Below are 14,908 nucleotides of genomic sequence, written 5' to 3'. Positions count from 1 at the left end.
GATGGCAGTGTTTAGACATTTTTGAGACCCTTGTGGTTAAGGGTTCTTTAAACCGTCTTGATTGAAGTTTAGATTGGAAGTAGGAATGGATTTCAATTTTTAAAACTGTAGAAGGCTAATGATAAACCAAGAGGTTTTTCATAACTAGATTATAAAAATATTCAGGTGTTTTGCAATACCTGTTGTAGAGATTTGTGCATGAGGATCTTGTAAGTGTTCTAGCAAATGACATAAGAGAAAAAAATTCTCATATCTATGTAAGCAAGTGAAGCAGTAATCATATACTACCTGCCATATTAACCCACCAATGCGTTGTAGGTGCTTAATTATTTAAAATGGCTCTGGTATTTAGACATTAACTGGTAAAAAGTAAAATTATTCAAGATAAAAGCTGTGATTTTAATGCAAATGTCAGGAAATTAAACTCCTGACACTTATGGACTGTGTAAATTTTTAAATGGGATCAACTTCTTTATTCATATAAAAAAAAAAATACGTTTTGGAAGGAAAAATTTGGATAATTCAGTTTTAAAAACCCACCAACAATCTCCTCCCCCAGCAAATCAGAATTTGGGTGACAGTGCAGTTAAAATGAGGTAATAGAATCCTGAGTGTTCTTTTGTTATGATTTTGTAATATCTATATTTAAACTTATAAATGAGTAATGCAACTTACGTTTTTACAAAAGTATTCCTGCAGTGTCAAGCAAAAAAAGGAAGCTCTCCCAATTACTAGGAGATGTCATTGATTCTCCAGTGCAGTCTCAGGATTCCAGACAAGGTAAGCAAGTGTGTGAAGATGAAATGTTTTATGCCATAGACAAGTGAATACTCGAGGAGCACAGCTCTGTGCCTTACCAGAAAAGGTAATGGTATTAATGGATTGTTCTCCACTACCAGGTTTGGAGGAATGTACTTTTTTGGAAAACTAGGACCTGTTTAGATTTGGCAAAGAGAGAAGAACATTAGAGGTTCATGTTTCCTGAGGATTTTCTGTATAGAATATTCTGCCCTTTTCCATATGTGAATCTCCAGTATGGAGATGATAGCATATTTTGCTAACTTTGCTTGGCACTAACTTGACAGGGCAAAGAAAACATTTTGGGTCAGATTAACAGGGAATTAATGGGGTGGATGAGCAAAGAGATTGCATTTTCCCATTATCTCCTCCACTCCTTGTTTTTTTTCTGCTAAGTGTATGCATGAGCAAACTTGGTAAAAGCTGTATGTTCTTTCCCACCTATTCCCCATATTGATTTGGTTCATTGTTTTATCAAGATAAAAGTGTTAAGTTTATACCAGTTGATACAAAAAAACTTTATCAGGCATGTACAGAAATGAATCAGCTTCTGTGAAGCTTCTGTGAGGCTCTCTCTGAATGAGCAGTTTGTAATGACCAGTTTATCTGAGGAATTTCACCTATGTCTGTTAGTGAAAAATCTAGGAGCTGCTTGTTATTTCCTCAGAGTAAGTTATTTTCAGCATTAAATCAATCTTTTAGAACACTTTTAATGAGTAGAAACTGGATTTAGTAGGTTGCTTTTCCTTTGATATCTTTGATTTAATCAGTGTTTCTTGATTGTGACTACTCCTCTAAGTAAACCACTGCTGAAAAGAGAAGACAAGCAGACACTTCTGTATCTGAAATTGCTATTGCTGTTTTTAATATGGAAAGATATAACTTTGAAACAGGCTTTCTCTGGGTGTCATTCCTAATAAAATCTCACTGACATGTGCATTGGAAAAAGAACAGAGGTATGAGTGAAAATGGCATGGGGATCATTTAGAAGTGAGGTGTGAATTTCTTTACTGTGGTGTTCTATCTATCTATCTATCTATCTATCTATCTATCTATCTATCTATCTATTTTTACACTGCTGTATGTCAGAAGTGAGGACTTGCAAATGAAGCTTGGGCCTGAAGTGATTCTGAAGGCTCTGTCTTACTGTGCTGTCACTGCCTGTGGATGTATCTTAGTTATATGTTCAATGACATATTTTCTCCTATCTTTACTGCACTCTATTTATCTGTTTCTCTTATCACATTCTCCTCTGTCTTCATAAAATGTATAATATGTCAGAGAATTGTGGTTGACCCTGTCTGTCAAAGAATTCTCTATCGTATAGGCAGAAAGCAGTAACCAGATTCATTGACCAGACGTGGTGGTGAATGTGCTTGTTATTGGAAAACTGTGCCTCCTGTAGTATATTCTTCAATTCAAACCCATACTAAAGGGAATGGGAAACAAATGTAATTATTTTGCTTAATTGCTTCTTGCAGTGTTGCAGATGTACAGTAGAATTCTTAGCTTTCCTTCTGCCCCCCCACCAAGGGAAACTATCCATCCTTTTGGAGAGAATAAAAAACAGGAAGTGCTACTTGTGTATTATTGTGCAAATCAGGAAAGCTGAAAAATTTATTTTCTAGAGCAAGAGAATATAACACAATCTTGTGGAATAACTGCAAAGGATAATCACATTTAAATATATATGCAATGCATTTGTGATTTATATATATGTGCATTTATGTAAATATATTTATAAAAATGTCTATGCGGGGTTTTTGGCTAGTCCCAAAAGAAATAACTGAATTTTCACTATCTCTCTACAGCAGCTGTAAGGGACTGTGCTGCTGAAGTGCAAGAATATGACAGTGATGGACAGAATGCTGCTTTGGAAAAATGTTGTCAAGCACTTACATGGCAACCATATCAAACTTCTCAGTGGAACAGCTTATTTAACTCTAATTATGAAAAACTGTAAGCACTAATGTTTGCACTAGAAAAAAAATGGTTTCCTCTGTTTTTTTTTCCTTTTTTTTATCTGTTATTGTAGTTTTGTAAGAATAAATGATACATTTGGCATCCCTTGTTCTTACGGGAAATAAGAACAGAGAAGGAAATATAACAGGTATGATGAAATATGAACTTGCAGGTTTTTCAGATAAGCTGAACTTGAAACACTTGTTGAAATTAATGCCAGGTTTTCTGATTTCCCTTCAGGGATTTAGGGGCAAAAGGAAAGTTAAGATACCTGGTAACTTTTATTTATTTTATCAAGTGCATTGGGGCAAGTAATTGCTAAGCATATGGCACCTTTCCCTCTAGTGGCCTAAAACATTAAAGGAAAACATTAGAAATTACCGGTATTACTTCTGTGCTCATACAACTTAAATCTTAATCATTATAGACAAGTGTGTGTGACATGCAACTGTTCAGTCAAAGATTTAGAGTTTTCCTGTGTTAATCAAACGATGAATAATTTTTTTTTGGTCACATGATCTGGAAAAGGTCATTCCAAGTTCACTTTACATCCCTGATTTTCTCCATTCTAATACTTAGTGTATGAACCCTTTAAGCAAATTAACCCTTTTCTACAGCATCTGGTTAGTTCTTCAGGATTGGTGCAAAAAATTTGTCACTGTCTCCACAGGACTGACTTATATAGCACAGTAAATTGTAATGTTCCTCTAGCCCAACCTGCCAAAATATCTCATGGGAATCAGGTGCATATCAGTGCCATCACTGGACACTGATGTTACCTGTTTGCACACAGGGGATAGGGGCATTATACATCTTACTATGTCCCACACAACCCTTCTTCTCAGGTACTGACATGACAAGAGAGCAGACCTTTACACTCCTTGGGACCTGGAGGAGCCCAGAAACCTCCAGCTGTGTTTGTAATATGTGTATTCACTCTAAATTGAGGTGGCTTCTAACTCCTGTTACACTTTGAGCCAATGACTACATGAGGGCAGTGTGCTCATGGTGGGAGATTGCTCTCCTGCCACTGCCCAGTTACTTGTTGCTTCCCATACACCTAAAACTGAGGTTCCAGACTCACATTTCTTTGTGACTTGGGTCAACAAAGACAATGTGATGCTGAGCAATAAAGTATCCCAATACATGCTCTGCTGCTGTTACTGTGCAAGGGGATTGAGATGTTATTAGCAGAGGAAGTCAGTATTACTTTGAAGTGGCGTCAGTGGCAGTGCTGTTGTTCCAAGATGCACTGTAATTACAGCACATTGCACAGATTTTCTGAGTAGTGATCCTGTGTTCTGTTGGCCTCAAAAGACTCGCACGCTTCTCATTGCTTAATGTAGATGAATTGATCCCACACCTTCAAATTGCTGCACCCCCTTGAGGGGTATTTCTCAGGTTAATTATTATTTTCCATTTTATTCATACAGTACTTTAACCTCTTAGTTATTTCATTTTCACAACAAAAATGCTGTTAGCTGAGGTAGATTCATTAGAAAAGGTTACTCTACTATTAATTCTGCCCTTCATTGTGTCTGCTTGGCACATTCTTGGCCCTTGTCTCATATTGGTGGTGCTCTGTCCTAATGATCTTAAAGTCCCTGAACACTTAAATTCTGAATAGAAAGAGGAATTTGAAGCATATTTCTGGTAGAGACACCTGTGTGACAGGGATATCTCTTGCTACATAGAAGTTATTCCAAATTTTACTGTACTGCTTGGTAAGACTCATCATTCTTGGTGCACTAAGGACAAAATATGTGTTTGCTCTTAATTAAACTACATACTCAGAAAATTATAATATGAAATTGCTCTTTGAGAGTCATTGTTCCAAACACTGCAACTTGGAGACATGGAAATTTGTAATTTTGCTTGTCAAGCTGCTTGTCTATGTGTAGGCAAATAGTCTGAGATTGCATTAAGAATATTAGCTAATGAACTTGCTGCACACCTAAATATGAAAAATTATTCCTTTCCCTACTATGAAATATAGTCATTTCCTACAAAAATAAAAAAAATTGCCCACTGTAGGAAGAAACTGAAGAAGTTTTACTACTTTAATAATGATGATTTGAGGAGATGGTAGAACCTTCATTATAATTTTAAATATGAAGTAACACATGACTTAGTAGTTTTGAAGTAGTTAAAAAGTAGTTTTCTCTTTATTCCCTGTCCCAGATAATCAATAGTTAGTTGAAAGGAGACTTTTGTTGATAATTTATAAAAAGATAATAAAGTCTATTTATGTCCTATAAAGTCTGTACATTTTAACTTTTCCAACTAGTAAGGGAAGAGTTATGAAAAGCCATCTTCAGTAGTTGTGTTAATGAGAGGTCCTCAGTAGCATCCTACAGGATCATTGTTATCAAATTTCATTAACAAGAAAAGCAAGTGTCTATATAAGAGAACCTTGCCACATAATTCTGTTATTTCAGAATTATCCATCCCTTAAATCAGAGGACTGGAAACATTGTTGGGATGGTGAGTTCACCCTCTCTAATAGAAAGATCTGTTGATACCTTTACTTGTTTACCGTGAGTCATAGAGACAGAATACTCTTGCTCATTAGGTGACCATTGCCCTTTGAAGAAATAAAATAGAGTTGCTTTAGCTGGAGTAGGAAGTACAATATACAAAGGAGAGTTTTATAGTCAGGCCAGAGGGTTGCTACTGATAGCTTTTCTTTTAGCTTAAGTAAAGCCTTATTTGAATCCAGTAGCTTCTGCAGAAGCACTTGGTGTGGGAATTTGTGAACAAAGTGGGGAGTCTTGCTGGCTCATTAGCTTATTGTTGTCTGCAGCACTAGCTGCAGCCTGCTGTTTATAGCAGTGTTGTAATGAATGACTGAATTCACTAAAAGGTTCGTTTGTGCTCTTAGGTGCACAGAGTTCCTTTATATCAGATTTGTAAGTGAGGATTATGTAAGCCCCTCAACCTCTGGTTTCTGAACATTTCTTTTTCAGACTAGAATTGGAGGACATTTTACATGCATTTTCATTTTTACCCCTTTGACAGGTTAAGAAGAAAATAGTGGTAGAACTGGTGATTGTAAGGATGTATTTTTGGTCCAGTTTTGTCACTAAAAATCAGATGGCTTTTTGGACCACTTTAAAAAAATAGGAACTCAAGATGTCACTCAAGTATGTCAGTACCTAAAGTTGCTATTCCTTCTCCTTGTTTTTGTAGACCTGCGGTAGGATATCACATTGTCACAGATAAAGGATTTAATTTTTCAACAGCAGATGATGCCTTTGTGTGCCAAAAGAAGAATCATTTCCAAATCACAGTTCATATTAGAATCACTGGACAACCAAAATATGTCAAAACTCAGCAGGGGAGGAAACCAATAGAAAAGTTTTACTTGAAAGCTTATGGAATTAAGGCAAGTGTGTCTCCTCTTTGAGATTATTACTTTTAATTATCCGTATAATGAGGTAAATAATTGAAGTGAACTGTTTTATTAGGAATTTTTTGACCAAGAACATGTAACTGCCTTATGTAGGTTCAGTTCTCATGCTGAATATCTGCGGAATGGAATGAGCCAATAATGGTCTGGATTCAGAAAACATTTTTTCTTTTGTAAATTAATGCACTTACTTTCCATTTTTTTTTTCTCCATTTCAACTGACTTCTTGGGTCTTCAGAGTAGATGTCAATTATCAATTGATCTTTATTAATTTGTATGTCCTACCATTAGAAATGAGTGCAATTTCACTGTTTTAGGCACAATTTTCCTATTAATTTATATTTCAATTTTTATGTGTTGGAAAATCTAATATTTATGCAATTTTTGAAAATTATTTTTGTCTTATAGATGGAAACTCCAGATCAAACAATTGCTATTGAACAGTCCCAGTCAGATCGAAGCAAAAAAACTTTTAATCCCGTTAAGTAAGTATTTTGAGAAAATTATTCCATTTTATTTCAATATGTGTGATTGGTTTGAAATATGAAGTAGTTGCTTCTTGAAAACTTACAGTAGCTCTAAGCCAGTTTTCTGATTTTTGTCCAGATTTCATTGTGGATGCCCACATAGAATCACAGTAGTAATGCATACCTGGTCACACTTTGTTAAGGAAAATTTTCAGCAGTTTTACGGATGTGTTAAGTATGTCTATCCAAAATACTTATATTCAGCTAGAGACACTCTTCTGTGCTGCTTAGAGCTGTATGGCAGATGCATTTCCAAGCTTAAAAAATGTCAGAATTTTCCTGTCCTAGATGAGCATGAGATACATTTGCAGTACTTTTTAAGGAGGAGTGCCACTGCAAGAAACATACGTGCAGCATCTTTCTGGAGCTTTGCCATTCTTGAGCATTTAACTCACTGGCAGAATCTATGTTTATTCTTCTGGCATAAGTTTCTTCTGTTGGAGCAGCTCTGTTCTCTATAAATAATTAAATAGGCCTTATAACACAAAGAGATAAGACAGTGTCAAGTTAGACAGGGCAGTGCTGGGATAAAGGCTGCACTATATTATCACCTAAACTGAACTTTGAGCTTGGAAGAAGAGCTTGACTTTCACTAAATTGCCTCTCTCATGGCATTTTTCTTCCTTTTGTGTACTGACAAATAGATTCTGTGTGTATGTAAATTATTTTATGTGTGACTGTTTGGTGAACTGTAATTTTATCTATACAGACTCATTATTTGTATTATTTATCTCTTGCTGGAGGACTACCATTATGTATTTGAGACACAGGTGCCTGTTGTGTACTTCCAGACATGCAAATTAGGTGCAGATGGAAAGAAGGACAAACAGTAAGATCTATTAATTTTAATGTAGAAATTCAGGCCCAATAATAAGCAAGCAGTTATTAATCCTGTCGAGCAGGAAATAGCCATCATATGGAACATATACAGTTTTATTATATTCAAAACTATGTACAAACAGACCTAGAAACATAAGACTCTTATTAGTAAGAACGGTTCCCTACTTCTGGTGCTTTATCCTGTTTATCTCCCTGATGTAGTCACTGTTTTTAGTATATTTTTAAAACCAGGATTACTGCATTTTTACTGGGGTTCCTCTGTTTTATTAATTGTCATGTTTTTTCAGAACTGTTTTAACGAGTTTGTGGAAATCTGGTTTGAGCAGATAGATCTCCAAGCACTTACTTCCCTGATCTCGTTTCATTTTCTGTTTTAGAGTTGATCTGCCAGGGGACCAGATAACTAAAGTAACACTGGGAAGGCTGCATTTCAGTGAAACAACAGCAAATAATATGAGAAAAAAGGGGAAACCTAATCCTGATCAGAGGTATTTCTGTAGCTAGTTGGCCTGTGTGTTAAAAGTAGAAAAGAGAAGGTCTACTTTAGAATGGAATTAATGTTTGTGAAAATCTCTGCTATCAAATCTGTGTTATTTTTCAAATTCTCTAATATTTGGTATGTGCTTACAAGCCTCTTCCTCTACAGTCACAGAATGATATGAGAATAAAACACCCCAAACTTCATCCTCATGGTTAGAAATAGTTTCAGGAAATCATAGCCAGAATACTGGCTGACAAAATCAAGAAGCCAAAAAAGCAAAATAATGGTAATTTTCTTCTGAGGCAGGAAAGATTTTCATCTTTGAGGCTTCATTACTTAAATTTGTCAAAATTATTATATTCTTTGTTAATTTGCAGTGATTGTGGGGTTTGTAAGAGCATATTTCTTAAGAGTGAAGGAAATACTTTTTCTTTTCTATTGTAAGAAATACATTTTAAAGCATTGTATTTTTATGTATCAATAATAACAGCTGTATTTCAAACATCTTTTTCTGTGAGAAGGAATTACTTCAATTATTGTCTTGATTAAATCAATTTCAAATTAGATACTTCATGCTGGTAGTTGGACTGTATGCTGTTTCTCAGGACCAGTTCTACTTAGTATCTGCAAATGTCTCTGAGAAGATCATTGTGAGGGTAGGTATAAATTTGGATTACTTTCATGTAAAAATATTTACTGTTTTGATATTCACAGGAGATTGAGGGGTCATGATTCTCAGGCATAAAATTACCACTGAGTCAAAAAGATTGAGGAAAAAAACTAGAATTGCATGTTGTATGAGTATGTTACCTTTTAATTATCAGAAATTAAAAATGTTAAAAGTAGAGTTATAAAAAGATTTAAAAAGAAAGCTTGTTATGAGTTCCAATACTAAATATATTGATTTTTCCAGATTCTTTTTTTATTCAAGGTGAAACAATTTACTTCTCTTGCCAGGAATTTTGTAAATGCTTTCACTAGCTAGAGTCTTCATTTTCCAAGGAGGATGAGAAGGAAAAAAAAGTAAGGGAAGAAGGTCAAGCAGCTCTAGGAAGATTAAGACCCATAGCTTCACCTTTCCAGTGTGTTTTCAGAGTGTCCCACCTCTCAATTTGATGGTAGTAATACAGGTTTCAAATTAGAAAAAGGAAGAATAATCTCTTTTCCTCTTAACTGTTACTTTTCAGTTCCCTCATTCACAGAACATTTTTCTTTTAGTACTCAGCTTTAGGCTACAGTTAGACTTGGAAAAGAGAAAAATCCCAAATCTAGAATGTAACAAGAGCTATGGAGAATTAGGGTTAGGGGAGAGAGACAGCACAGAGCCCCAGCAGTGGGATTGCAAGGGACTGCCAAGGAAAGGTGGGGGCTGCTGTAAGTATTCAGTCCTGGCTCCTTTTTCATGTGATCTGTAGGTGGTGGCTAATGTTTGAACTGGGCATAGTCTGGAGTTATAGTTATTTCTAGAAGCATACTATGTTTAGGGCTTAGAAAGATGGGGAATACATAGGTGCCATGTGGTGGGGCTGCAAAAGATGGAGAGGGCCTCTGGAAGATTGCAGTCCACTGAACTTTTTAGTGTGGGTCAGCTGAGGAGCTGCTTCTTGTTTGCATGGACTCTTTCTAGCTCTTGGCTTATGGAGAGGAATAGGCTTAGCATTTTGGTTTGGAGTTGAGTAAGACCAAGAGCTCTGATGTATTAAATGGAGCTGGGAAGAGGCTTCTAAAGTAAGTTGAGGGCTGTCAAAAGCTTTCAGTCCTGGCACCATTTTTGCAGGCCATTGCTTGGGCCTGTTTGGCAGCCCAACATCTGCCTAGGCTTATGACTACGGTTTGGTTTAGCATTTGGGTTTGGACAGAGCAAAAGGGCAAATCTCCAGCCCATGGGGTGTTGCTCAGGGGTTTCCAAAGGAAGATGAGGGCTTTCAGATGGTTTCAGTCCTGGCTCCTTTTTCATCTGGGTGTCGTCTTGTGCCATAAACCCTCTTCCTGCAGTTACAGTTAGGTTTTTGGAGGGCATTATGGCCCAGAGCTCCTTTCGGGGTGGAGCTGTGAAAAGGCTTTGAAAGCAATGTGTGGAGTTCAGCACTTTTCTGCCCTGCTGAGAAGTTTTATCATCCTGGCTGCTGCTGTGGGCTTTTTCACTTCAGGATGTTGAAGCACTGTGTTTGCATCATCCCTACATATATTATAGTTATTGTCCTTTATTTGTCCATTAATTTCCACAATTCTGTTTTCATCTGAACTTCTCTTTCTGCATCTGTGTTATCGATATCACATCATTAATAATTTGGGGAAGCTGTTGAATTTTCACATTTGTCTCATACTTGTTACAAGATATATATTTTTATGTAAGATTTAGAAATTTACATTTTCCTACTATTTTTAATATTAGATTATTTTGAAATTTCAATGAAGAGGGCTCCTTCAATGTATGTGAGACAGTTCTTGAACAGGAATTAATGGAATGAGATTTTGCAAACCTGATCACTCTTTCAGGGAAAGGAAAATGAAGGCAGTAAGGCAGAAAGATCAAGAGGCTCTGGTCTGAAGTAGTGAAAATATCAACAGGAAAGATAGAAAGAAAGAAAAGGTCATTTTTTAGATGTCTAACAGGGCTTCAATGGCAGGGTAAAGTGAGTCAGCCACTGGCTACCTTAAAGTGGCAAAGCTGTGCAAGTACACTGTGAGAAAAAGCAGCTCATCTTCTGGCCTTTCATACACTCAAACACAACAAAGCTACCAGCTGAGTGGTGGTTGTCAGGCATATCAGATCATGCTCTAATTGTGACAAACAGTGGTGAGTACACAGTGCCAGGCCTTGTAGCTGGCAAAGCCCTGTGAAAGCCTGGCTTCTTTTTATCATGATTGTACTTTGGCCTGAACTCAAATTTAAAAAAACAACCCCAAAACAACAAACCACCCTAAAATGAGCTATAGAAATCAAATGCCTTTCCTCGTTATACATGTTCTGTCATTTTATTGGTGTTCTTTAAAAGACCCTGTTTCCTTGATATGAAATTTCTAATACAAATTAATTTGAAAAATTACAAAGGATTTTATGAGTCACATGTGTTTATCTCTTCCTTGTTTTCTCTTTTCTGATTTTCAGTCTCAGCTAAAATTTAGTGGTAGATAAAGAATGGTTATAATGTCAAAGTTAAAATTTGGAAAGCTTTGGACATTGTCAATTTAGCTTAAGGTGCTAATAAAGTAGAATTCAAGGGAAAAAAGGGAAGAGGCCAGTCCTGTGTGAGCACAAACACTCAGAAGTGACTCCACTCTTGTTTTTTCTGTTAGTGTGTTAAAAAGCTTTTGAATACAATTTCAATATTTAAGATTTGGCTTTTCATTTTCCCAGAATTTCTAATAGAATAAACAATAGTGCATCTATGCTATACTGTACCTTTAAACAAAAAATTTCCTTCCAGGCATCTAACCCAGGACAGTTTGAGAATGACAGTGATGTACTGTGGCAGCGAGGACATGTTCCAGAGACTATAGTGTGTCATGGTCGAGTAGGAATTAACACAGATGCACCAGATGAAGCACTGGTTGTCTGCGGAAACGCCAAAGTTATGGGCAGAGTCATGCACCCATCTGACAGCCGAGCAAAACAGAATATCCGGGAGGTGAGGGCCATGCAGTATTTAGGGCATTCATGTTTGCACCACAGCACATGTGTGGATCATTGTTCTGACACATGAAGCAGCTCCTATATCCTGGCTCTGCTGAAATGCTGGCCTGAAGAAACCAGATGTACCACTGTGCTCTGTAGAACCTATAGACTTTGGAGAGGGCTCTCTGTAGAAACTGGGAGCTGTCAAACTGAAGGGTAACTGGCAATACAAATACAAACAGCACTCTGATAGTGGGGAATGGTAAGATTGTCTATGTTTTTCAGTGTGATGATTGGCCAAATGACTGTGTCAGGCTAGTTGCTCTCTCAGTGGTGTCCTAGATGCCATGCTTAGTGTTTCAACATGTAAATCTTGGTATTTTTCCAACTAGGTCGATACAAATGAGCAGTTGAGAAGAATAACACAAATGAGGCTGGTGGAATATGACTACAAGCCTGAATTTGCATCTGTTATGGGAATAAAAGATACCCATGAAACAGGTATTAAGTCAGCTCTGTTCCCATTTTTCATTAACATCTACTGATATTTATTGTGCCATAGGGCCTTTTAACATCCTGCTATTTAATCCTCATTTTTTAGGTTACTGCAATTGCACACTTTGCCGTCTATCTCTTGTGGTATAAAAATGCCAAAATTAGGTATTGTCTGTAATTTTACAACTTCTGTTTCAATTTTTAAAGATGGGGAGTTTATTTTCCAGAAGTAATGAGAATGAAGTATGTGCTTACAAACAATTTTGTTCTTACTGCAGAGAAATGAGAATTCTAAAGGTTTCTAGTTTTTCTCTGTGGAATGGAGAAAAAACCCTGAAATACTGGATTTTTGTACCACAGAGAAATTCTAGATCTTTTTTTGCTCTGCCTGTAGTTTTTAGAATAGTCAGTGGGTATGCCAATGTGTTTCGTGACATTATTTTTTGTTACCTTGCGAACAGGAATAATAGCCCAGGAAGTGAAGGGGCTTTTACCTGAAGCTGTTAGAGAAGTTGGAGATGTTGCTTGTAATGATGGAGAAAAAATAGAAAACTTCCTCATGGTTGACAAGGTATGGTCTTGAGGGAGAAAGTGGGGGTGTGTATTTAGACTGTTCTTTCATGTGGAGAGCTATGAACACGCGCTGTGCCCCATACAAAGCTGTAGCTCTCCGCGTGCGTTACAGAAACGGCCTTTGGCGGATTACCGAAAAAAACTGAAACAACAGCTGTTTGTAAAGGACTGAATCTTTTAATGACAAGAAGAATCTATACTAAAAACTAATTACAATACTATATAAACTATAATACAGTTAAAAAGAAAAAGGCCTAGCTTTTCTGAATAAAAGTGGATAGCGATTTCATAGTGTTGCTTCAACAAGCGGGACTCCAAAACATTCTTTTGTGTTGAAGTGTTCAGTTAATTAGGTGTTCCAGAAGTGAATTAAGCAATGATGACATTCATCTTGTTAAATAAAAACTTCCTTACTCTAATCCTGGTATAACCTCTACATACCAAATCCAAGTGCTAGCTCTGTGTGAAGGGGGTTTTTTTGGCAATCTGAAATACTTTTTATAGGTTCAAAGTCATATGCTGTGAAATGGCACACAAAGTAGTTACCATGCTCATCAGTTGAAAACACTGTCTGGGTGTTGTCCTGTGCTCTCTTCCCCTCCTTTTTCTGTAGAAATAGGACTGCAAGGAACTGTCAGTCACGGAGTCCAGTCACACAAGACTGCAGACAGCACTTGTCTCAGAGCAGCCCCTCTGCTGAGTGCTGGTTCACTGCATGCCAAAGACGACTTCCCAGCTTTTTCCCACTTTCAGCTGATAATGAGAAGAGGGAGGTTTTAGAGATAGGTGACCTTATATTTTCCGGATGTTATTATGAACACAATCCGGCATTCATTATCATAATGCATTCTTTCATTATTCTATAGAAATCACAAGTTTACACCACCAAACTTGGGGAAAATACCTATAAAAATGCTGTATTTCACTTGTCATCTCTTGCTAGTCTATAAATAGTTTAAATTCATAGGTTAAATCTTCTAGGTTGTATTCCATATAAAAGAAGTATGAATTAGATACCTTTAATAAAGCTGTGGAAAGAGCACTTCTGGAGATACTGTTGTAAAGGAGATGTTTAGAAAATGTGCTGTATTTGGTCAGGGTTCCAGCCTGTAGCTGATTTCTAGATGCTAGTAGAGGAGCAGTGGTGGTAGGTGGTGGCTCCAGGTTAGTTTTGCCCTTTAGGCCTTCCTATTACATTGTATGACAGCTGTAGCATCATTTGCATTTTTGAACGCCCCCAGAATTGATTTGGGGTAGCCAGTTTTTTTGTCTGACAGAAGATTAGGTTGGAGAGTTGAGCTTTTGGTTCATATCTCTTCCTTGCTGAAATATCACACAAAATACCATCTCTAACAGTGCCTCACACCACTGTCTTTTGGGCCCATCACGTTCCCTTTCTTCTCTGTACCTTGGGTCTCTGGAGGGTGCTTGCCAGGGTGTCTTCCAGGGATGTGACCTACAAATGGAGAATGCCTGCTTTCTACTTCATGCCTGCGGGGTGTGATTCTGCTGTGTATGTGGCCCATGCAGGAATGGTTTGTTACAGCAATGGCTTAGTTGCTCCTTAGCATTTTCTTGACTGCTTGTCTAGATCTGGACCTGGGATTACTTCGCAGACACTTTGGTGTTTTAATATGGTCAGGTAAATCTGTGCTTTCTCCTCTTTTTCCTAACACCTGTGGCAGAGCATATGAACGTCAATTCCATGAGCTTTGGGGTGACAGGAGCTGGAGAGATGCATCTAACAATATAAGATGTATACTGAATTCAGAGATTTGGAACATCTTCTGTCCAGGTGGAACATCTGATTTAAATTCCTGAGCTCCCAGCTCCGAAATAGCTCAGCACCTTGGATAGTAAATGGACAGTGCTTCATAACTTTTTTTGACACTTTGAAATTTCTAATCTCATATTCCAAGTTTATTTCCAGATAAGTAGGGTGCTGGTGGGTGTTGTGTCTCTTTTTCAGTTAGCTGTTTGGAGCTGTTGAACTTGGTAAAATTAATTGATTGTATTACACATTTGAACCAGGCTCTGCTACTTTCTAGAGAAACATCTCAACTATGTGAAATTTGGTTTTTTGAGACAGAATCTTTCTTTTCTTCTCAGTTGCACTGTGCTCAGTACTTTGTCACGAGAGAGGCAGTAAAACTCTGATCAGTTTTTTTTCCCCAAATAGAGTATTTCTTCATTTTGCCAGAAGA

At 37.1% G+C, this 14,908-nt stretch overlaps 1 protein-coding gene across 1 annotated transcript in view; it reads left to right on the top strand.

Annotated features, from left to right (window-relative positions):
* MYRFL (myelin regulatory factor like) overlaps positions 1-14,908 on the top strand; it is a gene marked incomplete at both ends in the record, with an annotated part of 40,600 nt that overhangs the window by 10,249 nt on the left and 15,443 nt on the right. Inside the window, 9 exons of the mRNA XM_082280356.1 lie at positions 689-780; positions 2,610-2,757; positions 5,950-6,145; positions 6,578-6,654; positions 7,914-8,024; positions 8,583-8,673; positions 11,449-11,649; positions 12,029-12,137; positions 12,593-12,702. Of these exons, the coding sequence (XP_082136482.1) occupies positions 689-780; positions 2,610-2,757; positions 5,950-6,145; positions 6,578-6,654; positions 7,914-8,024; positions 8,583-8,673; positions 11,449-11,649; positions 12,029-12,137; positions 12,593-12,702 (1,135 nt within the window). The remainder of the gene's footprint in view (positions 1-688; positions 781-2,609; positions 2,758-5,949; positions 6,146-6,577; positions 6,655-7,913; positions 8,025-8,582; positions 8,674-11,448; positions 11,650-12,028; positions 12,138-12,592; positions 12,703-14,908) is intronic.

This window comes from Coloeus monedula (genome assembly GCF_965178545.1).
Source record: "Coloeus monedula genome assembly, chromosome: 4".
Classification (NCBI taxonomy): domain Eukaryota; kingdom Metazoa; phylum Chordata; class Aves; order Passeriformes; family Corvidae; genus Coloeus; species Coloeus monedula.
Note: the sequence above shows the minus strand (reverse complement) of the source record. Positions and strands in the feature narration are given on the sequence as shown.